Source organism: Paralichthys olivaceus, chromosome 6 (genome assembly GCF_024713975.1).
Source record: "Paralichthys olivaceus isolate ysfri-2021 chromosome 6, ASM2471397v2, whole genome shotgun sequence".
Classification (NCBI taxonomy): Eukaryota; Metazoa; Chordata; class Actinopteri; order Pleuronectiformes; family Paralichthyidae; genus Paralichthys; species Paralichthys olivaceus.
Window position 1 is genome coordinate 18,454,101 of NC_091098.1, and position 25,566 is coordinate 18,479,666.

The window sequence follows — 25,566 nt, forward strand, 5'->3', positions numbered from 1 at the left end:
TCTGTGTCATTGAATCACATGGAAATGAAGAGCAAATAAAAGGAGGCTTAACAAAATAGAAAAGGTATCTTGACAGCCAGAACACTAGAATAGCATTTCAATGTGGCAAAACAGAAAACAAAATATTGGGAGAATATTAGAATAAAGGTTTTTCAAGGTGTAAGTGTATCGTGTGAAAAAGTGAAAAGTGAAAAACACTTTGAAAGTAAATGAAGCTGAAGCTGAACTGTGGAACTGGAAACTCTCACACTCTTCTGCCTCTGTTGAACTCTCACTTCCCACATTTCAACCTGCAGTAGTGGACATACTGTACACAGAGGAGGAGTGACTCTGTGTAATGAATAGTAAATAATGCAGCAGTATCTTCCACTGACCCAGGCATTATTAATTTTTCATGAAACATGCTGTGGATTTAGACCCCCCTGCTGGTTATATGTCCTCATTACAAAAATCGAATTATCAGACAAATGCACTCTTTAAATCTGACGTTGTCTAATCTAGTAAAATGATTGCACACATTTCGACAAGAAAAAAAAGACGTGCAGTTGCACACTAGTTTGGGCGGTAAAGTGACAGAGCGTGCATCAGTCTCCTCACATTCCATAGACATGCATCACCCTGTTACAGTGTGGAGCCAACACCAATTACACCACTGACTTCAGCACTGATAGGATTTCTCCCTACAGTTTAACACCATCATCAATATGTCAGATGAAATCCCAGGAGATGTTTTTAGGCGTGATGTTTGAGTTGGATGTGAAAAGCTTTGCCTGTAGGGCACCAGGATATTTTCCCCAGCATGACCACACTCTAACCTTTTCATGTATTCCATATTCTATTCACTAGAAACCGAATAGCCTCCGACTTTAGAATCCGTGGATGAATTATCTGCAGATAAAATAAATGTAGTTACAGGGAATTCGACTGCAGCTCAGAATGAAATATAGATATGTTGTAAGAAAAGATGTTGAAGTTATTTAAGTCGTTAATAACAATGATATCAAGGTGCCACTGAGTTTTTTTTCATCTGAAATCACACAAGACAATAAATCTTTACTGGCTTTGTGTATTAAAACATATCTTCTGAAATGTTACCAGTTCACAAAAAAAAAAAATATATATATATTATTACAGAAATTCTTGCAGTGTATCTTTTTATATTTTACATTCGTGTTTTTATAATCACTACATTCATCAATTTTATTCTGACAGATTTTAAAATGCTCTACATTAATTAAACATTAAGTAGACTTTTACATGTTGAGCTGATTTTTTCGCCTCCTATTAATAATAAAGTATTTCAGACTTCCAAGTTTGTTTACATTATCAAAAATGTGTTAAGTATTTCCTGCACTTCTTTACTTTCAGTTCCTCTAAAAATTCAGATAAATCACAAATATATACACAGGACTTCACAAAACTTCTCTAAAAAAGCAGAACTATTTAATTCTGTCACGAGACATTTGCAACGATGAACCTGTACGATGTTGCAGTTTTACTCTAATGAAAGAAGCACTTGATTCTGTACATATGTCAATAGGATTTATTATAGATATTTTTTAGTCTGAAATTGCTCATAGAGCTTGTATAAAAGCTTTAATCCCACAAAGAACACAAACATTTTTATAAATAAATAGGAAGAAAATTCATTAACATTCCCAGTTACCCACACATTCATCGGTGCCTATATCCTCAATAGAAATCCATGATGAAAATTACAAAAGCAACATTTCAAGTTCTATTTTACAGCTTGAATTTACTTCAACCTACACAGTGAAGTGGCAGGAACCTCACTAGAAAACAGAAACTGTCAGAGAAAGGTTGATGTAAGGAAACCACACTGGGACCACACTTGAAAAAGAAAGCAATTTCCAATTTGCATAATTATTCATTATTATAATTATTCTCCTGTAAGCTTGGTGTTTAATGATATGAACGGTTTTGATTTTACCGTGCACGTTTTGCTAGAATCAACTCTCTCCAGTATTTCTCTTTGTTGCCTGGTTGCTGGAGGGTGAAGCTCATGCAACACTCCTTGTTTAATCTTCAGTACATGCATGTATGCATATACAGTGTGTGTCTTTCAATAAATTAACTCAGAACCATTACTCCACATGCATAACCCAGTGAGAATTCAATCTGGAAGAACAGAAAGATATTCAAAGCAGCAACTTGTGGCTTTTCACTTTAAAAAGAGCTTGTTGTTGACAAGTACAAATTCCAGCAAAGCCGGTGCAACTTAACAACGAACAACACAAACGTGAAGAGAAAAAGGTGAGAAAGGTGCTCTTGTATTGCTTTACATCAAACATGTTCAATATATCCCTTCTGATTTCCCGCCCAGACCAAAAAATTGAGTAAAGAAAAGTTTCTCAGGATCAATAAAACTTCCCTCGTGCTTTTTAGCAGATCTATAAACACTCTATCGATATCCTGTCAGTAAAAATATGGCATTCATAAGAGAAACACAAGTTTTCACAGATTTTTTTTTCCTTCATCCAGTGTTATAATCAAGTAAAGTTTGACACATTCAAGCCCACTTAGTGTGCTGAAAATCCACAGTGGGCACAGAGTGAAACTCTTTTGTCACATAAACATTGTGGCAGGTGAACAAAAGAAGAGTCTCCTTACACACACACACACACACACACCCCTGCCCAGAGACACACATCGCCATCCATAGTTTTCACATGAACTGAAAGTGTTTGTTCAGTTCAAAGGATTTCTGCCTCATCATCATCGTCCTCGGAGCCTGAGGGTCCCTGGCGAACTTCTTCGTACCACTTGTTGGTCAGGGTCTTCATCTGGATCCGGCCATGTAACAGGTCCTGTCAGACACGGATCAGTTACATACACCATACAAATCCACACATCAGCATGCAAGCAAGAATAGACAGGACCGTGCAGGAATAAAGACGTGAACAGGAGCAGAGGGATGAACAAAACAACACATCTCAGAGTAATGTACACCTGTGAGAACGACCAGATCGGTGATGCTCATTCTCTTGTGGTTGACTAAAGATAAAACCCTTTTGAGTTTGGAATGTCTTCCCTTGGCAAACAATTTAATGTTGCTCTGATAATGACCAGAAAATTAGAAAGTGTGTCCCCTTCTAAAAAGACATTTACTTAATTTCTAAAAACAATATACTGAGTCAAACCGTAAATCACCATCATGGAAGTACATTTTTCTGTGGTTGTGGGATTTGATTTGAATTAAGTGCTGTGAAATAAGATCTGATGCTGGGCTGTTTAGACACTTGTTGTTACACACATCTGAAAAGCAGTAACACTCAAGTGTTTTCTGCTGCTGGAATAGTAGTTGAAATGAACAAGTGCAGAAGTGTTTTCATTCAACAGAAGTGAGGACATTTTAGATAATGTATGTGAGAACAATTTGATGTTACTTTAGCTCAACAAAAAGATCAATTAATTGTGAGGGGATCTGGGGATTTCGGTAAAAATTATTTTGAACTGCTTTTGCTATATTATAGTAGGACAGGATTGTCTCTCTCTCACCTCTTGTGTAAGCCTGCGAGTGAAGAAGGGGTTAAGGTACTTAGCATCAAGCCACAAAAAGCCCTTCAGATCTTGTCTCTGGTAGATGTGGGCCTCATACTCCTCCTCTGTCAGTTCTGATAGGTGCTCCGACTCAATGGTGTTACCCTGGAGATACAAAGTGAAAAAAAAAGAGGGGGAGAGAGTCAGATAGATGGATAAAAAGAAATGAAGGGAGACAGGCCAACAAATGAGACAAAAGGTGAAAGACACAGAGAAGAGGGGAGGTTTGGTGCAAGGAAAAGTCATAATGACAGACGCCGAAGGATGAGGGAGGACCACAAGGCTCTACGGAGGGTGGTGAAGTCAGCACATTACCATAGAGAACAACATCAAAGATGCAAATACTGTACACACAAGTCATGCAATCACATCACCACAAGTGGCCTGTGACATCCATGGGAGGATGCACTCAGAAAGACCAACCAACCAGAGCCAATGGAGTCGCGAGAAAAAATTTAACACAACAGCTTTCAGTCAATTTTGGTGTGTCTGGTAAATTATAGTTTTACTAGTTGTATGGGTTTATCTGTGCTTCTGTGTGCATCTCTGTGATGAGAGTGCATTGCTTCTGACTAATTCAGTGTCTCTCACAATAACCCCTTTTAAGCTTCTCCCTCTGAAGAGGGCAGTAAGTGTCTGATGGCAGATGGGAGGAGAGCACAGTGATTTTCAACAAACTGTGTCTATTTGTGTGAGTGTGCACGTGAAACCAAAGTGAAACCAAATTGAAAACAAAGTGAAACCAAAGCGCTTCAACCATTACCATTTTCTCTGTCTTGCTGAGATTGATGTCTTTCTTATTCTTCCGCCGTGACCGGCTTTCCTCGATGTCCATTATGCGGATGAGCGGCATGGTCCCGCCCCCCAGGAAGAGGATGGTAAAGAGCACGATGATGATAGTGGTGGTGCCGATGAGCTGCCGCTTCTCAATCGGCTCCAGGCCCAGATGGAGGCTTAAAGCATACGGGATGGCTCCTCTCAGCCCTAACAGACAGGGAATCAGACATGAGTGAGACTGCAGAACAAAAACGTGTATATATGTAAACTGAAACCCAACACGTGTACAAATACTGGATAATTTTTAACTCATTTAGTTTTCATTCACAAAATTACATTAATATTCCAACATTTACAACTTTCAATCAATCATTCGAGCTTTAAACGTGTGATCCCAGGATTAAATCAGTATTCATACAGAGCATATTTTCCTGTTGAAATAAAATAAAAATAACGTCAAAAATACACTAATACACGCTTAAATGTATTTGGAATGATTTGCAGTTGATCAGAGCTGGTAGAGATCTGTATCTTATTGAAATATTCTTAAGAGTTTTTTAAGTTGCATATAATAATTTTCCTTTTTTTTCTCTGGCTGAAGGTGGGTGCAGCAACACAACCCACAGTGTTATTAAATTATCTGCTGATATATTCTTGATCTGTAATAGCAGAAAATAATTTAAAGTGGCCTTCACTGATTGCAGAAAGAGGCACACTATGATAGGGCAATGACAGAGCACTGGTAACACACTGGTGAAAAGGTATCATCTCACCACTAAACCACATGATGAACATCATTTTGGGTGTGATCTTGTGGTCTCTGAAGAAGTTCAGCAGGAATGACAGAGGAAATATGTTCACCGCCCGGCCGAGGAGAACCAGGAACTGTCAAGAGAACAACAGCTGTAAAACTGACTGGCAACAATCTGAGGTGCCAATTAGATAAAAATAAATAAGTACATGACCACTTACTATGCACCACATCACAAAGGATATTTCAAAATTATGTGGAAAGCTAAAGATGGAGAGACCAAGGAAGGCAAACACACACGTCTCTGGGGAGAGAAGTTGAAAATTGTGTTGAGAACATATTTTAAAAATGAAAACAAAGAGAAAACAGGAATAACAAGAAGTGCTACTAACCACACATGAAGGCTACTGTGCGCAGTGTCTGCTGCATGAGGATCTGGGTGACAGGAGACAGGTTGTGATGGGTGTAATGAGACATTACAATCCCTGCAAACAGGATGGACATGATACCTACAGATGGAGAGAAAGCATGGTATTAAAAAACAGCCCTAAAACGTCTAACACACAAAATGCTGTAAAATGTGCCTGTGTATGAATGCTCTCACCAGACAGTTTGATACCCTCTGCCAGGCCATAGGGCAGGTATGCAAATATTATCATCATGCCAAACTCCAGGGAAGGAGTCTTCCTTAGGTCAAAGTGTTTAAGAAACTGGTCACAGAGTTAAGGACAATTTAACAGAACCAGACACTACAGAGAAGAATATCAAGTACACAAACGCACACATGCACAAAATAAGTCTGGATACAACAGCTGAGATGAGTCCTGTGAGGGTTCCCAGCGCAGCAGATCCAAAAAACATTTGGAGAAAATACCCCAACGCTTGCACAAAAGTCTCCCAGCCTGTTACCGTGGAATTGTCTGAGCGGGAAAAAAAACCCTCAGCTGTGCTGAAAGGAAAAAGGAAAAAAAGACACGAGTGAGTGAAGTGAAGTGAAGCCACATTCTTTCTTGTATTACCTCTATCTGTCTCTAGAGGGCAGAAACACTCCACCACTGAATACTCCAAACTTACAAGCATGAGAGAGATAGAGAAATTTAGAGGGTTAATATGTGGTCAAGGGAGTTATGGGTAGAATTAGTTTCATGGACAGGTCTACATAGTTGTAATCAAAGTCATGTTGGCTAAACAGAAGTTAGCTGAAAGTTACTCTACAGGAATTTAACATGAAGGAACTTATACGATCACAGCCATTATCATTTATTCTTGAAAGTTTTATGTACATTATATTACTTCTTCAAGAGTACAAGTTACTTGTAAACACATCAGGAATCATTAAGAACCAAAAGTATAAGGCAAAGATAAATTATTATGACAAAATAATGCTGCATTATTTCCTCTACAACATCTGTGACTTATTTCGTAGCAAATACAGTTGTAGGTACTTGATTCATTTTGTTTTGACTTTAATTAGGTGATAATTATTTATCTCCATGTCCAAGAAGTAGCATTTTGGATAGTGTTATGTTTAGTACAAAGTAGAAACAGAAACGATCTATTTGTTTATTTGTCCAATTTAAATCCAGACAAACAGTCATAATTGATGATCTGGTTTTAATGCTTAAGTTCCCGAGGTGAAGGCATTAGCTGTGTGGCTGCAATGAAAAAATGAGCCATACACTAGAGTAGCTTTCCAAGAAAGCCTGTCTGGTGCTACCAACAAGCAAATTCCCAGCGCTGTTCAGCCTATCTATTATTCATGTGTTCATTTACTCTACATGGGCACGCAGACACTTGAGATCACTTTGCACATTTAGCTGGTTGTGAGCAGGAGAGATAAAGCACCAGTTAAGTGAATACTGAGACAGCAGATCAGATAATGTGATGCATATAAACAAGGTATTTCTGCCAACTGTCTGTTTCCGTCAAACCTGTCTGTCAAGACACCAATCTGACGACAGTATGATTACAGATCACAGTCTGCGCCGTGTGGTGGTAAGACACGGTGATACTACAGATAGACTGCTGCTCAAGTATACAGTACCTTTTCTGACAGATATGAAGACCTGAGGGACTTTTATTCTCTCACAAGTGAAAAGCTGATTTCTTTTCTCTGACACAATTGCAATGAAAACCTTCCATTAACAATTCAACAAACCTTATCTGTGAATGCCATGGATGTCATCCACATTCATCAGCTTGACAGATTGATCGAACAAACAGCAGGTGGGGTTCAAAGGTTGACAGATGTCACTGACATCTTCCCTTAATCACGACTGTGTGTGAGGTTTACTGCACTGGAGCAGATCAGTGTAGCAGAATACAAGTCCTCCCATCATCAGATGATAAAACAAAGATAAATATATTTTCAAAAACTTAGTTACAAGTAATAATGAGACTTTTTTTTTTTTTTTTTGGTACAACAAAAGTAAAATGAATTGTAAATACTATAGTTGTCTAAATGCACTTGGGGTTCCTTTAATGTCCAATATGTATGAGCCTCCCTAACTCAGAGTTTAGCTAAAACACAAGTAAGAAACATATATTTTTTTCCCACCTGAGTTTAGTGAAGGCCAGGCTCTACCCTGATGTATATCACTAACCCTAACTAATCATCACCAATCTTTCTGCCTAAACCCAATCAGAGGCAGGGTAGGTAGGTTTAAAATGCATGAAAGTATGTTTGTGCACATAGGTGCCTCTTTGAGTCAGAATGTACATCCACGTATGACTCAGAGAGCATTTCCTTTTGCTCAACATTTGGATAGTAATGGTGTCAAGCTGAGTAAAGTTCATGCAGGGGAAAATTTAAACAAATCCAGTGTGTGCGCTGGAGAACAAACAAGCCATGAGGGGGGCAAACAGAAACTCTTACTTGGTGAGGACAATAGAGACGGCATCATTAAGTATGCTTTCCCCAAACACCAGCATGTTGAGGACCGGGTCCACGTTGAGGGCATTAAAGATGGCGATGGTTGCTACAGGGTCGACTGCTGAGATCAGCGAGCCAAAGGCAAAGCTACAGCAGGGTGGGGAGGACAGAGAGTAAGTGAAGAGTTACAGTTTAACAGTGGTAAAAAGACACTTCTACAGGCATGAAAGTATTCAGAAACAAACACAAATGAGCAGGGGCAAAACATCTACAAAGCCAACAGAGACAAGGACTGCACCACAATCATATTCAGTAATTTAAGTCACATATAAATATGCTTCTGACACAGCTAGAATTCCCGCATCAATGCTGTATGCCTCCGCCAACTAGTCCAGTTTCCATCAACACTTCTTTTTAAATTCCAGATTCACGAGTTTACTATGACCTTTGACCACTGAAATGTTTTGCTAAAGGCAGTCTTGAGAAATTGACATATTAAAGAGACCAAAATCAAGTATTGCGATAAATCCTTGAACCCAAGTGAATGCTTGTGCCAGATGTAATGCAACCCCTTTTGGGAATTTCTCACATGATGAGTTCCAAACAACATGAGGTTTTGACCTTTTGACCACTAAAATGTGATAAATTAATCTTTCAGTCTGAGTGAATGTTTGTAGAAACTTTAAAGAGAAACTCCCTCGTATAGATCTGAAGATATCACTCAAGAAGAACATAAACATACTTAGAGGCCTCTGTGACCTTTACCTTTGACTAAAATCATAATCAAGCGAGTAAAACGGAGGCATTTTGTTCCTCTTTCTAGGGAAAGAGTAAAGTATATCACTTTACAAATGAACAACTTTTTAAAGGTTATCTACACACTGCATGAGCCAACAGACTGTAGGGGGATATGGAGGAGTAGTAAAAATCTGTTGGCAGAAACTGATGTCTTGATACAGTACAGGATGTGCTGGGACAAGACCAAACCAGGAAACGAAAACAGTGTAAATCACTACCTTTTGGGACATTCCAGACCAAAATCTATTCTGTTCTTACGATGACATTATCACAAATATCATTCAGATCTGCTGAGTCATTTCCAACTACACGGACAAGTAAGAAAGAAACATTCTCATCGGAAAAGGAAACACCCTGCTTAAACACATGAAAACACATACACAACTTTTGTACTGTGTACAAACAAGGATTCACACTTTTACAATCCAAAGTTTCTCCAAAAACACATGGGTGTGGAAAAGCGTGCATCTCAGTTACAGTATCTCTAGCAACTCTGCTAATAGATAACTGAAGGTGCCAGTGATGCTGCTGTAGATCACAAATATCCTATTTCCTTTTATATTGCTTTGGACAGAAAGAGTGAAAAGTTGAAAGGTACAAAAGTTAAATCTCTAGACGTTTGCAGATATTCTCTGTTATTCTATTACCATAATGTAAAGCTGTTTTCAATTATGAACTCAAGAGGATGTTTGATTTCTCTGGAGTTGGCCCTTTACGCATGAACAATGCAGCAGGGGATTCCCCACTTAGATGCATTCAGGAATTTCTGGAATCTCTGGAGAGTTCAGGTGAGGGGGCGGCAGGCAGGCAGAAGCAGAACGTCACTGTGTAGAACACATTGACACTGATGTCGACCCTATCAGCAAACATTCTCTTGACATCTTTGTAAGTGTATCCCACATGTATGGTCCCATGTTTTTTTACACTGAAAGATTTGTATTCCGGAAAAACTGCAGATAGAGTCCTAAGCCTCTCAATCGTAAATTTTTGTTGTGACATACAGCCCTCTACGGAGAATGTCAATAAAAGCATCCAAAGCATGTCTGAAAAGCAGCATAAGCAATACATTAATGTTAGTTAGAGGGTAAAACTCTCACCTATCAGTCATTGACATCTTGTAGATCACATCCACCTGAGGAAACACAAAGACACCGACATAGACACAAGTGTAGCACAACTTTTGAGTAAAAGAAAGAAAAAAACGTGTGTGGGACAAGGAAATAGTCTAAGAGTAAGAAAAGGGAGGAAGGTAATAATGGTTACAACATTAGAACATTTCTTTAACATGATGGAAATAAACATTCTTTGGATTGAAACCAGGCACTGGGTAAACACATAAACAAGTTCACACTCACACAACAAACCCTGACAACGACAGAGCTGTGAGCAGATGCTGGTAAAATCCTTACCTGTCCGAGGAAATAGATTCCTCCTCCGACTATGAAGGCGGAGATCACTGTGCCAATCACAGCAAAGAGGGTGATGGAGCCAATGTTCTGGAAGAAGTTCCCCTGAACGTACATGGACACACATTTTAAGTATTCATAATATGAAATTTGAAGTAACAGGGTGTTGTTACATAACATGTAGCCGGCATTAAAATGAGTGCTAGCCAGCATTAAGTAGGGCACAGTAAAGGTACACCGAAAGTAGTTATTACATTGCAAGTCATGGAGCTGAATGTATCTGAATAAGACTGTTTTAAACCCTGTTTGAGGTATTAGCCAATGAAGAAGAAAAACGAGTCAATAAAAATAAATATAAAGTTACGAGCCACCTGCTGGTTTTTCTAGATTCTTCCTTCCTTCCATTCTGTCTTTCAGTGACTTTGTGTCTGTGATTCTTTCATTCATTTTTTTCAATACAATGGAAAAACCTAAATGTCTGTTTAAATACATAAGTAGGTTTATCAGTTCAGCTTCATACACACACTTGGTCGTACCTTGTGTAAAGAGTATCCAGACTCAAAGATGATGGGAGGCAGCAGCAGAAGGAAAAACATGTTGGGCCGAAACATTTCCTCCTCCTTTAAGAGAAGAAGGACAAAGTTACAAACATACAATCCACATTCAACGCTACTAAAGCTGCAGTGCTAAGGTGATGGATTATTAAACTTGGCTTTGAGCTGCACGCCAATAGAAACAAATAGTAAAAATAAATGAAAATGAAGAGTCCAGTTAATGTGAAGAATAGAATAAGAAATTCTTATTCAAATCATAAATACTTTGAAAAGGGAATGTAGCCTTGTGAAGTAAGTGGACATGAGAAATTTTTCATTGAACACTTTTACTTGGACAGGGTTATTACACATTCTTTCAGACCTTGCCTTCTTGAAACCGACAATAGTCTTTTATCCAAACAAATGCAACTGCAAATCAGCACCGTTATATGCAAGCAAATTATATGCGAGTAATGTGCTTGTGGTTATTATTATGTAGTCCTGTACAAATACTACCAAGTATCTGTCCAACTGATGAAGGTCGGTTCAGAGAGCATCATATCTTCATACTTTCATGGAAAAGAGGAAATTGGATGTGGGAGGTCATGAATGAGCCATTAGTAACTAAATGTGACAAAACTCATGAGGATGTTGACTCAAGGATGATGCACATGTGACCACATTCACTCACACACACGCCCGCAACCACACATACCCTTTTCCACTTCCTGTAAATTGCATGCGAACAACAACATATCCTGTTTGTACTTCTTTCTTAGTGAGGACGCTCACTGACATATTGCATTTCCTAGCCCCTAACGGACTGCCCAAAATGTCCTCCCTCTGTAAGGTCTATGTTTAAGATGGTCCTCACGAAGATTTTAGTACAGGAACACACACAGGAACACACACACACACACACACACACACACATACACATACACATATACACACACACACACACACACACACACACACACACACGCACACACACACACACGCACACACACACGCGCACACAATCCAAGAGACCTTAGCCCTCTGATTATTTCAGCAATATAATGAGATCATTGTTGCTTCTCAGCTAAATGGGCCAACATCACAGATCACATGTAGGAATCATGTGCCTGTGCGTTATGCTCTGGCTGCCAATGTGTCTGTGGATGACAGGGAAGTTTGTGTTTGTGTAGTCTAGGTATTGCTCATGTTGTGGGGACCTAAATGCAATCATTAGGGTTAGGGGTGAGGCAAGTAGCAGTTATGGTTTAGTTGATGTGATATGCTAATGTCATGGAAATGTTAGTGATTGTGTATTCTGTATTCAGAGTTAATAATGTAAAAGTACATATACTGTATCCATTAATGACTGTTAATGAGGATCTGTTTTTAGGCTGTGATGAACGTTGCAGATGTGTTTTTCAAAAAGACGGAACAGAGCAGTCCCATTTTAACTCAACAGTCTCTCTCACTGTATTATGGAAGCAAGTTTTGACATTTGGTGTCAAAACTTCCTGGACATTACATGTGGGTTTCATCAAATTGGAGTTTCTTTACACATTTCTGTAAAAACACACAAAAACAGCTAATGCAGAATAATTTAGTTCTTTCCATCTCGGCAATCATTTAAGGCCAAGACTTAAAAAAAGCATTAAGTGATTGGTGAATGAGGTGAGACAATACTACAGTACTTTACCCCTCAGGTGAGGTGAAAGGTCAACAATGAATATGAACACCTGAGACAGAATAAGTCGTATATATGGCATGTACTGAAATTACATTTAAAGCTGATGTCCTGCACATACTCTTTTCATATCTACAAGCTTACACTTCTGACTATATGTTGATAGGAGACTTATTTTTAGCAAGGATGCCATTAAGGGTTAAAATCATTATCAATTAACCTGTTAACTGTTCAAGAGATTACTATATGAACACTGATATCATTATTGATTAGGCGATTAATCACTTAGTTAACAAATGCTAAGAACTATTTAAAATGCACATCACAATCACTCAGAGCCCAAGGTGAGGTGACATCTTCAAATTGGTTGTTGTTTTAAGCAAGCAATTCCAGAATATATCAATTTAGAACGATATAAAGAAAATCAGCTAAGTAACACATTTAAAATGCAGCAAATGTGTGCATAGCTGCTGGATAAATAAACTTAATCAATTATCTAATTATTAAAACTCTTGAGGTTCAATGATCTGTTGATTGAGTAATTGATTCAGTAGGTATGAAATTGCCACATTGACCTCCTCAAACCATAAGGAACGATGTGGACCTGCATTCCATTTCAGGAACATGGATGCTGAAAGACAGCAGAGAAATAAAATGTGTTGTAAAAGAAGGAAAGATGAAATAGATGAATCCAGAGAGCAGAGGAGGGGCGTACTCTGGGGAAGTGCTGAGACAGAGCTTGAAGTAAATGAGAAAAGATGAATACCAAAGATGAAGAGAACACAGTTAAAAGAGGGTCGAGAGATAACAGAAAAATATGAGCGGGAGCGACAGAGACCTTCGTTCAGAGTACAGGCTCCCTGAAGGATCAGCTTTGACACACTGTGACATCACCACATGGGAAAAAGGCCCCTGAAACCACAATTAAAACTGCTCTCCGTGTGTCTCTCTCTGTGGCATGGGAGATATCTATTAAAAGTATGTGCTGCCCTTTGGGGCTTAAAACACACTACTGCAGTCACTGAGGAAAAATGAAGAGCCCAGATTAAACAGCGCATGCTAGAATGCTAAAACACAAAGCAAACTAAATTATTATCTGAAGCACACTGGAGATGCAAATATATTCACCTATGCATCTCTCTCTGTGCTTTGCCTGCAGAGACAAATTGCTGCTAGCGAGTTGCTTTGTACCAGCATGCTATTTCTTCTTCAATCTGTGTCAGAGCACAGGGGAGGGATGGGCAGATGAGAGAAAAGGAAAAGCAGTGAATACTACCAGAAAAGCACATGTGGGAAAAGAGCTTCTCTTCACATGCTGGATTGTACGAAGGGAACTGAAAATAGAGGTTGGTCAGAGGAGGAAAAGAAAGCAGATTGGTGGTGACAGGATGCTGCTGCCTACAGGGTTTGCACACCCTTGGTGGTTTGTGAGGAAATCCTGGAGGCTTGCAAGATTAACCAAGTAGGCCAGCTTTAGAAATGTGCTAGTGAGAGGAGATGTCACAAGCCTCGAAGTTTACACACAAACAAGCACACACACACACAACCATCTTGAAGCAAAGGAGAAAAAAAAAAAACAAGCTTTGTTGGCCACACCTTTGGCTAGAACTCCCAATAAAAGCACAATGAATTCAGCCCCATAATACAAATGAAAAAAACAAAACAAAAAACATTTTAAAAAAAGTATATAAAATAAAAAAACAACAATCCAGCTAATTTCTGCGTGTATAAAGGTTCCATATAAAATGTTAAACATTAATATAGCAGCCAACAATTTTCTGAGCAGAGACTGAAGTCACACTCTGTGTGTGTCTTGTGATCAAGTGTTGTTATAGTAGCCGGGCGAGTTCATGTCAGTGCATGGGTGTCCCTCCCTGTAAAATTGGTGGCCCCTCCCATGTTTATAATGTGTAATGGCACCAGCTGTAATTGGCAGGGATGTACAAATGGAATTTTTTCTGCGTTCCAAGATGCTAGTGACATCAAGTGACAATAATTTTTGCCGATAAAATAAGTGCAATGTAAACACAATTTCAAAAGAGGCGCAAGTGAAAAAAGTGACGCTGATGGAATGAGTTTTGCCACCGACTGTGTAAGTCACTTACAGGTTACATGGTGCGCCCTCCTCTAAGGGGCTCTGTCAAATACAAATAGGTCAGACATAACAGATAAGTTAATAGGCTGGTCAAGACCCAGGCCGGATGCAACTTAGCATTTCCATGCTCCTGCAAAGAAGCTACTGAATATCCCAGTGTAACCTCATAACACTCTACTCAGAGAGTTTTTTATTTTTAAGCTGCACAGAGATAATAGATCATGAAGCCATGTGGATGGATGGATGGATGGATGAGCAGGTATGCTTACTCAAAGTTAAACACAAAAACAGAGATATCGGTTTAAAGATTCACAGGACAGGGGCAAACAGGGAAAGGGGCTCCAGGGGCTCCGGTTACTAGTGCCGATGACTCAGCAACACCCTGGGGCCCCCAGGCTAAAAAACAATGGGCCCCTGTATGCAAGAAACACTAACACAACCTGTCCTGTTTTCCTCCCTCCCCCGCACTCTACACATCCCTCTTTCTACCTCTCTTGTTCATTTGTTCTCTCACTCAATGGCAGGGAACAAGGAATGTTAATTAAAGGATGAGATCCAGGAAGAAATAAAGGAGTGCTCACAGGGACAGGCAGGGGAAGATACCCAGCAAAGAATAGCGGTTGTCACTATGGATAGGTAATGGGGGAGATAGAGATGAGATTTGTAGCAAAATAAGGGAGCAGGAAATGAATGACTGAGGAAAACAGACAGCACAGAAAGAGAGATGAAATAGTGCAGCAGAGGAACGTCACATGTTTACTGGCTTTAGGTGGGTGGGGGATTTCCTAGTGAAATTTGCTGTGGGATGAATTGCATCATTCAAGAAATAGGAAAAGTCTGGATTCAATAAACCAACTAGGGTCAAGTTGAATTTAAGACTTTTTAGACCACAATGAATGTAATTTAAGACACTTGTTAAGCACGACAGAATTATCCCAAAATTACTTAAAACTACCACATAAGTGAAAAAAGGTTGAGAAGATCCCCTCAAACGGCTGTGTAATCTCATAAAATACAGACAGAGGCTGTTGGTATCCTTAGTCTTTCCCACAGCTGAGACAAGTAGTAATGAGTTCCAACATGGTGATTGTAGTTTTATTACATATCTGTATATCCTTATCGTTGAATAGACCTACAACAATGCTGCATGTTGGAGAAAGGCCCCTTGTAAAAAAGAAAACAAATAATTTCAAAGCACTAAACAATTAGCGTTAATTCAATGTAAAAACGTTTGACTGAACTAAATGTATTAAGAGCAAACACATTTGTAAAGTCTAAAATTAAAATAACTAATAACTAAATTCTAAATTTTTTTACTACCCCATGGAAACCTTGTTGTTTAATAATTAAATGGCTTACTCTGAATATGATCCACTATCTACAGCAAAGTAAATGCTAGACTTAAGTCACAGCCAATTTTAATGTTAATACGTCTAAATAAACCGTTTGAATTTAAAATGAAGACATCTGTAGGCTTGCTAGCCTCAGCTGCAGTACTCACACCATCGCTTTTCCTAAAAACTGGTGGAAAAATAACTTCTTTGACATGTCAAACTCGAGCAGGTGGAGTCGAGACTAAAAACTCAATGAATCTCTTATTGTCGTAAAAGTGGAGGAACTTTGGCATTTTTCACATGGCCATTGATTACTTCCACGAAATAGGACAACTACATCTGATACCTGCTGCAATCTAGCAATCCCTTTGATTGTGTTGTACACAAGAGACATTTAGGCTTAAGATCAAATTAAAATGAGAACATTTTTAGGACACAAGACCTTTTTATTAACCAGACCACTCCATTTTCAGAGACCAAAAGTAAAGGAACAAATGGTCTTAAAATAACAAGATTTGGTTGCACAATCCTTGCTTAAAATAACGGCACCAAGCCTGAAAACCACTGACATCCTCATACTATTGCATTTGTCAGTTGTCATACTTTAGCATCCTTTTACTGCAGACTCTTTCATTTCCTGTTTTCTTCCTTCTCTTCCTGTGAAGAGAAATGCTGTGCTATTTGGTTAAGTGGTGATTGGCTTGGCAAGTCTAAAACCATTAATTCCCCCCATATATAAGCCTTTGTTGTGTTTTCTCTAATTTGGTGATAAAATGTTCCTGTAGATATCAGAATTCTGTACTATCATGAGTTACATTATCAATAAAGATTAGTGAGCCTATCAGTGTTCCAGAAGCAGCCATGCAGGCTTAAGCCATGATACCACCTCCACCGTGCTTCACAGAGGAAATTGTATGTTTCTGGATCGTGAGCTCGACTTTTTTTTCAGTTTTTTCTTTCTTGGTAGAGATACTTTAGTTCATAAAACTTTATTCCACAACTTTTGTGGCTCATATCAATAATTCTTAGCAAATTACGATCTGGCCTTTTGATTCTAATAGTGGTTTGCATCTGTATTTCCGCTCTCAAAGTCTTTGAACGGTGGACTGTGATACCTTTACCAATCATCTGTGGAAGACGGTGATTTGGTGTTTTTCTTCACAGCTTTCATAATGTTTCTCTTGTCGAATGGTTTTGTCGACTTGTTCGATGTCTGTTGCTCAGCACTCGTTTCAAATTGTTGTATCAAATTTGACTCATGTCTCATATTCATCTTTTCATTGCAAAACCAAATGCCTTGGTCTTGCCAAAAGTTTAAAGGGGGTGTATATGTGTTTATGCTGTTCTTATTTGTGTATGGGGGACTGTGGTTGTTTGGCTCAATCCTAAATTAATCAAACCAAACTAAGCGCCATTAATTGCAAGTTCAGTCATTTATTGTATAATGCAGCCAATGCATTGTGGATAGAAGAAGAGAAGCTGTGGAACCGTGTGCCGACTTGTCAAACACTGTACCTTCCAGTTGGCTAGTTCCTGGAACTCGATAATCTTGATGATGCCTCCCATTAAAATCCCTGGAAAGAAAGAGAAAAAAACAAAACAATATCACCGTTTAAATATTATACTACTTCATATGGACATTTCAATAAATACAGAACACAGATAGAGTGCAAACCTGAGGGAAAGTGCTATCTTAGTGGTTAAAACAAATGGATGTCTGGCAAATGACCACCATAGTTCAGAGATAAATTAGATACAAAGGGCTATAGTCTTAGTTTTTGTCTTTGAGAGACTCCCCTCGGGCCTTCAGCTCTCCTCTTACACGGCCCAGCAGAACATTAATTAAAAGGGTGGGAAAAACACAAAGATGTGTAAAGGGCAGAGAAAAAGAGAGAGACAAGATTTTGAAATTAAGTACAAGCATCAAAGCTCTGTGTAAGACCTAGATTTACAGATGTTGGAACGAGCTAGCGCAGGGGAAGACACTGACAATGACTAGATGAGAAAGAGGAAGTTATGAGGAAGGAAAAGTAGTCCTTCCTGATTTGTAAGCAGAGTGTTATCTCTCTTCAGCAGAGTCCCCTGCTCCAAACACTGAGGGGTGCTCTGTCTCATGTGCAGCATTCAGGGCATGCAAGAGGAAAAGACCTTCAGGGTCAAGACAGATGTGTGTCACTGAGTTTGAGTGAGTGTAACTGCACAAACATGTGAAGAGGGCAAAAATGGAGGGGTTTTGTAGAAGTAGAGTTATTCTCATGTGACCTCACAAAAAAAACTTTATCTCTGTATCTCTGAGTACTTCCTAAATCCTTTCTCGTTCTAAAATACACATTTGATTTAGATAAAAACTATTTTTCTACTATAACCTCACAAAGCTCTAGAAGATAAACACAAACAGTCAGTAATGTTAGGAATCAACTATGCCATACAGTGTGGTTCAGAAAGAAAACACAAGGAAGAGAACTCTTAAGTACAGAAACATTTTACACTCCTCTATTCAGCCTGCACCGAGTTATGCTTATGTAAGACGTACTTACCAAGGGACACAACAGCCACACTCTCTGGAAGAAAATGCAGCTTGAATTTGATAAGCAGGTGCACCAATATGATGCAGATACCTGGGGAGAGCAAAATACAACCGAGTGAATATTTGGGACAAATACATCCATGTCTGCACTGCCACATGTCACACTTACTAAGATCAGCCCAAAAATAGTCCCCACATCATGTAGTGTTAAGATCTGGGCAAGGATGTTTTTGCAAAAAAATACAAATCTACTTGCTTGATATAAATATGAATACAATGCAGTGATTTGACATCAAAATTTAATTTGTGAAACGGTGCATTGAAGAATAATTTCCCAATTCAAAAAATAAAAATAACTTCTGACAGTAGCGAAGGCAACCATGTATATCAATGTGCTACATCCAGGTTTATGCATATTAGCATAATTATGATGACAACCCCAAAGGCCACAATGAAGTAAAGTAAAAGGCAATTCATAGATATGGTAAAAAATGCACTGCAGCAAATTAGATAATCATAAGACACTGTGTGTCAACAAGAGAGCTAGCAAAGGTCAGTCCATCAAAAATAGAATTTACACCCACAGGGGAAAATAAACATCACAGGAATTTAAGACTTTACTTTACTTTACTCTGAAACTGTTTATCAGTCAAACCACTTGTGAGTTTGCATTAAAGTCAAAAGAAAATATGATTTCTAGCATGTTGTGCTTCTCAAAATCAATCAATTGTTTGTCATGATGAACTATTTGGTCCAAGAGAAAACACCATGTTTGTTTAGTTAGGAACAATAGGCATGATTTATGTATAATTAGTTTGTAACCCTATGCATGATTTATGCCACTTCCTATAAACAGTGGCAAGCTCTTAACCTGTAGTGAGCTAACTGGCCTAATGGCCACTTTGTGTGCCTAAACAAGCATTTCTTTACCTCACACATATTACTGTGGAACCACATCCTCTCCTTTGTCTACTTCCTCATCCTGGATCATCCACACTTAATTTAGTAAAAATGGCTTTACATTTGCCGTCTATTATTGTTTGCATCAAGTCTAAGTTGTGAATTTTATGTAAACCACATTTAAAATGAGCATAACAGATTTGAAAAAAAACCCAAAAAAGAGTCAGGTGGATATTCAGCAACAAATTAACAGAGAGTCTACCTACCAATAACCAGCAGGCTGAAGAATATGGTCAAACCATTGGACTGCTCTTCTTCTTGGGCCTTGACCCCCGTCTGCACAGGCAGAATGGGTTTGGGGGTTGGAGGAGCTGGGGTCGTCGGCTTGACAGTAGTGTGGAGGGTCTCATTGCTGTAGTTGTCAGTGTCATTAGACCTGTAGTGAGAGGGAATGTGAGGCTGAATAGTTGTTTGTCATTCATGACTTAAATCACATATACAACTTATTTTAATTGTCATGAGCAGATTGATGAGTAGATTTTGTTTGGCTTGGTTTATGGGTGTTTAAATAGTATATTATACTTGTGAGGTGGTGTGTGTATATTTATATGATTTCCAATATCTGGCTATTCAGAGTTATGAGGTCATTCCTTCCTGCAGCAGTAAGACTATACAACCAGCTCTGCTCCTTGTAAAAATATTCACCACAATTATTATGGACTGCACTTTAACGCTCTCACCTGTGCTATATTCTATATCTGTCTGTCTGTGCAGTATTAACGGTTCATGTGCACTGTACATGTTCTCACACTGCATGCATTTCTTCCTGCTTTGCACTGTACATACTAGATTAATTCCATTGATATATTTTCTAGATGTCTATATATTTTTATATTCCTTTCCCTTAAGTACTTGTAACTTGCTGATGTCTTTTTGACTCTTGCTGCTGTAATACTGCGTAGTTTCCCATTGAGGTGATAATAAAGGACCTCTTATCTTATCTAATCTTATATTCTTATTTACATGATGTCAATTTAATGTGCAGTTAGATTCTGGCAGGTTTACACGAGGGGATGTTTGAATTGTTGTTGATTCATATATAAAGCATTACAGTTTTTGCTATAGTACATGTTAGGATAAATATATACAATATTTATTTCGCTATATCAAATGGAAATCATCAGTCAGCTGATATCACGCAGGTTTGTGATTGGACTGCAGTACACCGGATATACTAATGAAGCTATTAGCTAGCTAGCTTCACTGTGCTAATAGTGTTAGCTGTGTCAGACCTGACAGACTGTCCGTCCTCCTGTGGGAGGTTTGGATCGGCTCCATCTTTTTGCTCGTGTTTCGCAGGAGTTTGCCGGTTTTCAGTGATAACTTGTTTCACGTCAGCTCCGTCATCATCTCTGTGGTGCAGGTCCAGAGGGTTTTCTCTCTCGGCTCGCACTGGCTCGCACTGGTTCACGAACAACAACACCACGGACAGCAACAAGACTTTATGGCGGACGCCACTCATCCTCAAAACAGTCCGTTTGTAGCACGAACCCGCAGCGTTTTGTTGTAAAATATCACTGACAGCTTCATGTCGACGTCTCCGTGTATCTGTCGACATCACCGCTCCACTTCCTGGTGAAAGTGGCGTTGGGAGTTGTAGTTTCGACGCAACGTGTCCAGCGTCGAGGAGCAGCGCAGAAACAAACATTCGCTGTTTGTTGCCGCTGATCGGTTCAAAATGTGTGTTTGTTATAATTGCAGCGCTTAAATTGTAAACTGTTCAACTTTTCAGATAAAATTGTAATATTCACAACACCTCCTGTCCTCGATTTCCCATCAGGCACTGCAGTGTGTAGTCAGCCTCCCGCCCGCTGTTTTATGGATGTTGTAGTTTTATCTTAGCCTGCGTTAACCACAGAGCACCTGCACATGTATGAAAACTACACGTCACCTTGTAACGAGTCACATTTTGTTGGACGCAAATTGAAAATTATAATAGATAGGAATATTATAAGTACAATAAAAACAAATAATTACCATGACCCCTTATAAACTATATTCATATATTTACAATAATAATTAATATTTATATTTTTGGGGTGGGGGCCCACAGCACTATAGTTTCCTAAGGCCACTAAAAAAATGTATACAAATTTTAATATAAAGTGTTTAATGACACTCAATGTAACGACCTCTGATATTTAGATCTAAAGCTGTATTTAGATCTAAATTAGTTGGTTTTGACATGATTGTTTTAATTAGTCTTTAAATAGACCTGAGGCAGCAGAAACTAAACAAAATGTGAAGTAGAGCTCTACAGGTTTTAAGTAGAACAGAACATTTAAAACCCTAATCCTCTTATGATGACAACATAAATACATATTGTGCCTCCATTAATAACACATGCCACTTATGTATTAAAGCACATCAGAGCCAGCCTATTTCAGGTCATTACTATCAAGCCTAGTGTCTAGTTTATGTGGTAAAACTCAAGTCAAATCAAAGTCAACTTTATTGTCAATTCTGCCATATTCAATTCAATTCAATTTTATTTGTTTAGCGCCAAATCATAATATACATTATCTCAAGGCACTTTACATAGACTTTACATGTACAGAATTGAAATGGCTATTTTGCTCTGATCCCCGGTGTAAACGTATAAGTAGACAGAACATATAAGTACGCGACATAATAAGTACTCAAAAAATGAATCAGATCAGGCTAATTAGCATCACTATGAATGGAGTGCACTTGGACTGGTTTTACTAACCCAGAATTCATGCTAATGTTTTCATATGTCCACATTAACACGTATTAACTCTCAGCTATGATTTTCTTTCTTCGTAAATGTTTTGCACGCAACAACGCTACGCAGACGGGCTGTCACTCTCACTGCGTTGCTACGAAACCTCGGTCGCCAGGTTACGCTGTTGAGAGCGCGTACGTTTTTTTTTATTTTTGGTGAATACCGTTGACGCCCACTCGAAGTATTGCTCATTTTGCGGAGGGGCAGTTCCATTCATAGGGCTGAAAGGCAGGCAGGCAGACGGGCGTAGCGGCCGAGCACCCGACAGCGACGTGTCTGAGCTAAATGATGGTGTCTCACTGACGAAAAACCCAAAAAAATAACCAGGCCAGGTTCCGACCGCGCTGCTGTCACCGCCCGCCGTCTCCACACCGGACGTACGCCTCGCCAGAGCCAAATCCGAAGCCGCCCTCTCGGAAATGGTTTCTGCGTCGTCTTGATTGAAGACTGGAGGTGATATTCTCTTCGACCTGTCGCGGAAATAAGCGGACTTCCTGGTCGACTGCTTTGCTCGCGGTTGCCGCAGACAGACCGCCTCCACTCGGCTCATTCAACCGGGAGAGTCCGCACACCGTCGGCCCCCACCGACATCTGGACATAACCGCTCCATCGTCGTCGCTGATAACGCAAAAAAAAACGTGCCCGTGTGTTTGCCGCTGCTTGCCTGTATGATGCCGACACATCTGCGGTTCCGGAGAAGGTCATTTGGGCTCATTTTCCTCTTTTCGTTGTCCACCACCGCATTGTACTTCATCTACTCCGCCCCCGGAATCGGTGAGTCCCCGTCAAATGTGGTGGTGTTATTTGAAATACTCGGAGGTTTGGGCTGTGTAACGCTGTTTGTATGGGCCGTTAGGTCATGTGTGATGGGGGCCATGCGCCTTTCCTGAGCCCCGATCGCTCCCGATCGATGATGTGACTGAGCTGGAAGCTGGAGCTCAGTCCTCAGATATCCATGTACCTGACAATGCTAATAATAATAGCGACTATAATGAGCATCATGGCGACTGTAATCACACTGATGTTAGCAGGCCTGAGTGCTATGATTATAAAGCATATAGCTGAGGCCACGGGGAGGAGGAAATATGCTACGATGGATTTGATTTTGGGCTCATCATTAGCCATGCTGACCCATGTGCATGTAACACGCCTCACCCTGTCTGTGTGACTGTGTTTCTGTCCTGTCAGAGGTCACGTTATGACTCATGGATTCATAAGGGTTGTAGTGAAACCTGAGCAGAGAAATGACAAATCATTCCCTGCACCATCTGCTGCCTGTAAGTTGCATGCATTTGTGTAATATCATGTACTGAATCCCTGCTATCAATAATTCATCAATGTGGCTCTCCCTCCCTCCCCTGTCGCTCATTGTGTGTGTGTGTGTGTGTGTGTGTGTGTGTGTGTGTGTGTGTGTGTGTGTGTGTGTGTGTGTGTGTGTGTGTGTGGACACCTCAGCCTTCTCTCACCCCATCCTCTCTTGGAGGCCCTCCAGCTCAGGCCTTGGTCCACTCTTCCTGTATCAGCCTGGATACATGAGGGCAATAATTCATGCTGTGTTATCTCCCATGTGATGCCCAAACACTGGCACTTTATTGCAGCAAAACAAGAAGAGCTTATCTCCATGAATAGCACTAATGACTATTGTAAAACTTGGACTTTCGTCAGGTTCTGTCCTTGACTCTGTGCCATCTAGATGCATTGATTTTCCACTGTGTGGATTTGAGAATATTGGTCATGTCCAAACACAATAAGACAGTTGCTTACATATTTATATCTGTATATGTATTTATTTTTGTGGTAATGAAGAAGGAAGTTTACAAACACATGTTTGCAGAAACACTGACATACAGTTGAAAATTGGCCACTACAACCTTTTTCCTTTCTTACTACTTCATCACCATTGTCGGGTATATCCTGTTGTGCTGGCTGAAAATTATTGTCGAGGTCGGGCTTCCTTGCATCCTGCTTTAAGCCCTATCTGCTATCTCCCTTCACAACATGCATTTAAAGACGGCATGGATCAAGTCTGAGGCAAATACACTAACAGCCCATGTCAAGTTGTCAGAAGCAAGACAGAAACATTTTATTTTCTAACAATAAGTAAAGTATTTACAGCCAATAATGAGAGCCTGTCATTGTTGAAACAGATGGTGTCTGTGCGAGTGAAATAGTGTTTTATGTCACACAAGTGCAGCCTTTCTAAAACATTAAAGAGAGGGCTAGTCCTTCTTACTCATCAAAATGGGTATTGATTCATTCACGCTTCTTACCTGCTCTGGACAACCCGATCAATAATTGAATCAATTCTCATATGGAATTACTGACAGGAATGTTACTGACAGGAATAGCCAGTGTGAGTCCCAATAACAGCGAACAATGATTCCCCTAAATGTGAAACAAATGAACAAATAAGTAGCTGAGTGACTGGGCTAAAAATAATCCTTTATTCACTTGTTCACTATTTTTCCAGCTCAGGTATTGATGGTGTCTTGTGACTGAGTAAGAGCGGCACTATCCATCCTCCTGGGTGTTGACTATTGCAGTGCTGTAATGGCCATGCAGATTACTGGGGGTTAGTTCAGAAACTGAACAAGCACCAGCAGGACCAGTCCATTAATTATAGATGGTTACCAGCAGCAAGGTGACTGTTCTGTTCAACTGCTGCTACTAAAAGCTACAGTTTAGTCTGTTACACTCGGGTTACATGGAGCAGCTGTTCAGCAGGCCTGAACAGGGAAATCATTTGGGGGTTGGGAGATGGTGCTTAAAAGAAAGAGTTCCAATTTTATTTATTTTATTTACAAAAGGTGGTATGATTTACTTTCTGGTAGTGATATTGATGGGTGGACATTAGCTGAGGTTTCATCTCCTGTGGTCAGGGTTGCACCAGTGAGCCTGAAGCTTGCCAGACAGACAAACGGTAGCAAATGGGGCCAGATAACAAAATCATTTGAAACCACAACGCAGCATTAGCATTCGATTTAACTATGCCTACATCATCTTCAGTGTCTTTGTGATGCTTGAATATCTTCTCAGAATTCGGAATATTGTGGAACAGTTGAAGAAAGAAAACCATTCCATGACTCAGAGAAATATTTGATACATATTGAGTAATTTTTTGTTTGACAATATTACTACTAACTAACTACTACTACTAATTATTACTTCTACTTCCAGTAAATAGCTTTAACCACTAACCTGTATGCTGGAAAATCTTCTCCTTAAACAGCAAGCAAATACAGAGAGGAGTTGAAAAGATGCAAATAAATCATTAATTTTACTGTATCTGCATTCTCCATAAATTAACCCATTAAGAGTGCACATTGCACAAGAAAGATATGACATCAGCTCATCACTTATTTCTTTGTACAGTTGTCCGCTCCAAGTGTATCTCGTTCTCCCAAAAGTCTACTTGAGTAATATTATAGGTATTTAATGTGCTTCAGCATACAAATAGAGGTTTAGGTTTAGTGTACAGTTATTTGACAAAATCATGTAACTTTTGATAGCACATTTGATCTAATC

At 39.4% G+C, this 25,566-nt stretch overlaps 2 protein-coding genes across 2 annotated transcripts in view; one reads left to right on the plus strand and one right to left on the minus strand.

Annotated features, from left to right (window-relative positions):
• Positions 1-1,528: 1,528 nt before the first annotated feature.
• Positions 1,529-20,977, minus strand: slc9a8 (solute carrier family 9 member 8). Its single transcript, XM_020096349.2, has 16 exons — positions 20,528-20,977; positions 19,502-19,671; positions 18,346-18,426; positions 17,324-17,382; positions 10,702-10,785; positions 10,169-10,270; positions 9,857-9,891; positions 7,965-8,108; positions 5,897-6,038; positions 5,694-5,799; positions 5,482-5,598; positions 5,311-5,393; positions 5,112-5,223; positions 4,325-4,545; positions 3,520-3,666; positions 1,529-2,828 (listed from the first exon to the last, which is right to left on the minus strand). The coding sequence occupies exons 1-16, from the start codon at positions 20,941-20,943 to the stop codon at positions 2,715-2,717; spliced, it is 2,133 nt and encodes a 710-aa protein (XP_019951908.2). The 5' UTR covers positions 20,944-20,977; the 3' UTR covers positions 1,529-2,714.
• A 1,095-nt stretch (positions 20,978-22,072) lies between these two features.
• b4galt5 (UDP-Gal:betaGlcNAc beta 1,4- galactosyltransferase, polypeptide 5) overlaps positions 22,073-25,566 on the plus strand; it is a 31,205-nt gene continuing 27,711 nt past the window's right edge. The window contains exon 1 of the mRNA XM_020096294.2: positions 22,073-22,815. Coding sequence (XP_019951853.1) covers positions 22,710-22,815 — 106 coding nt within the window. The 5' untranslated portion in view covers positions 22,073-22,709. The remainder of the gene's footprint in view (positions 22,816-25,566) is intronic.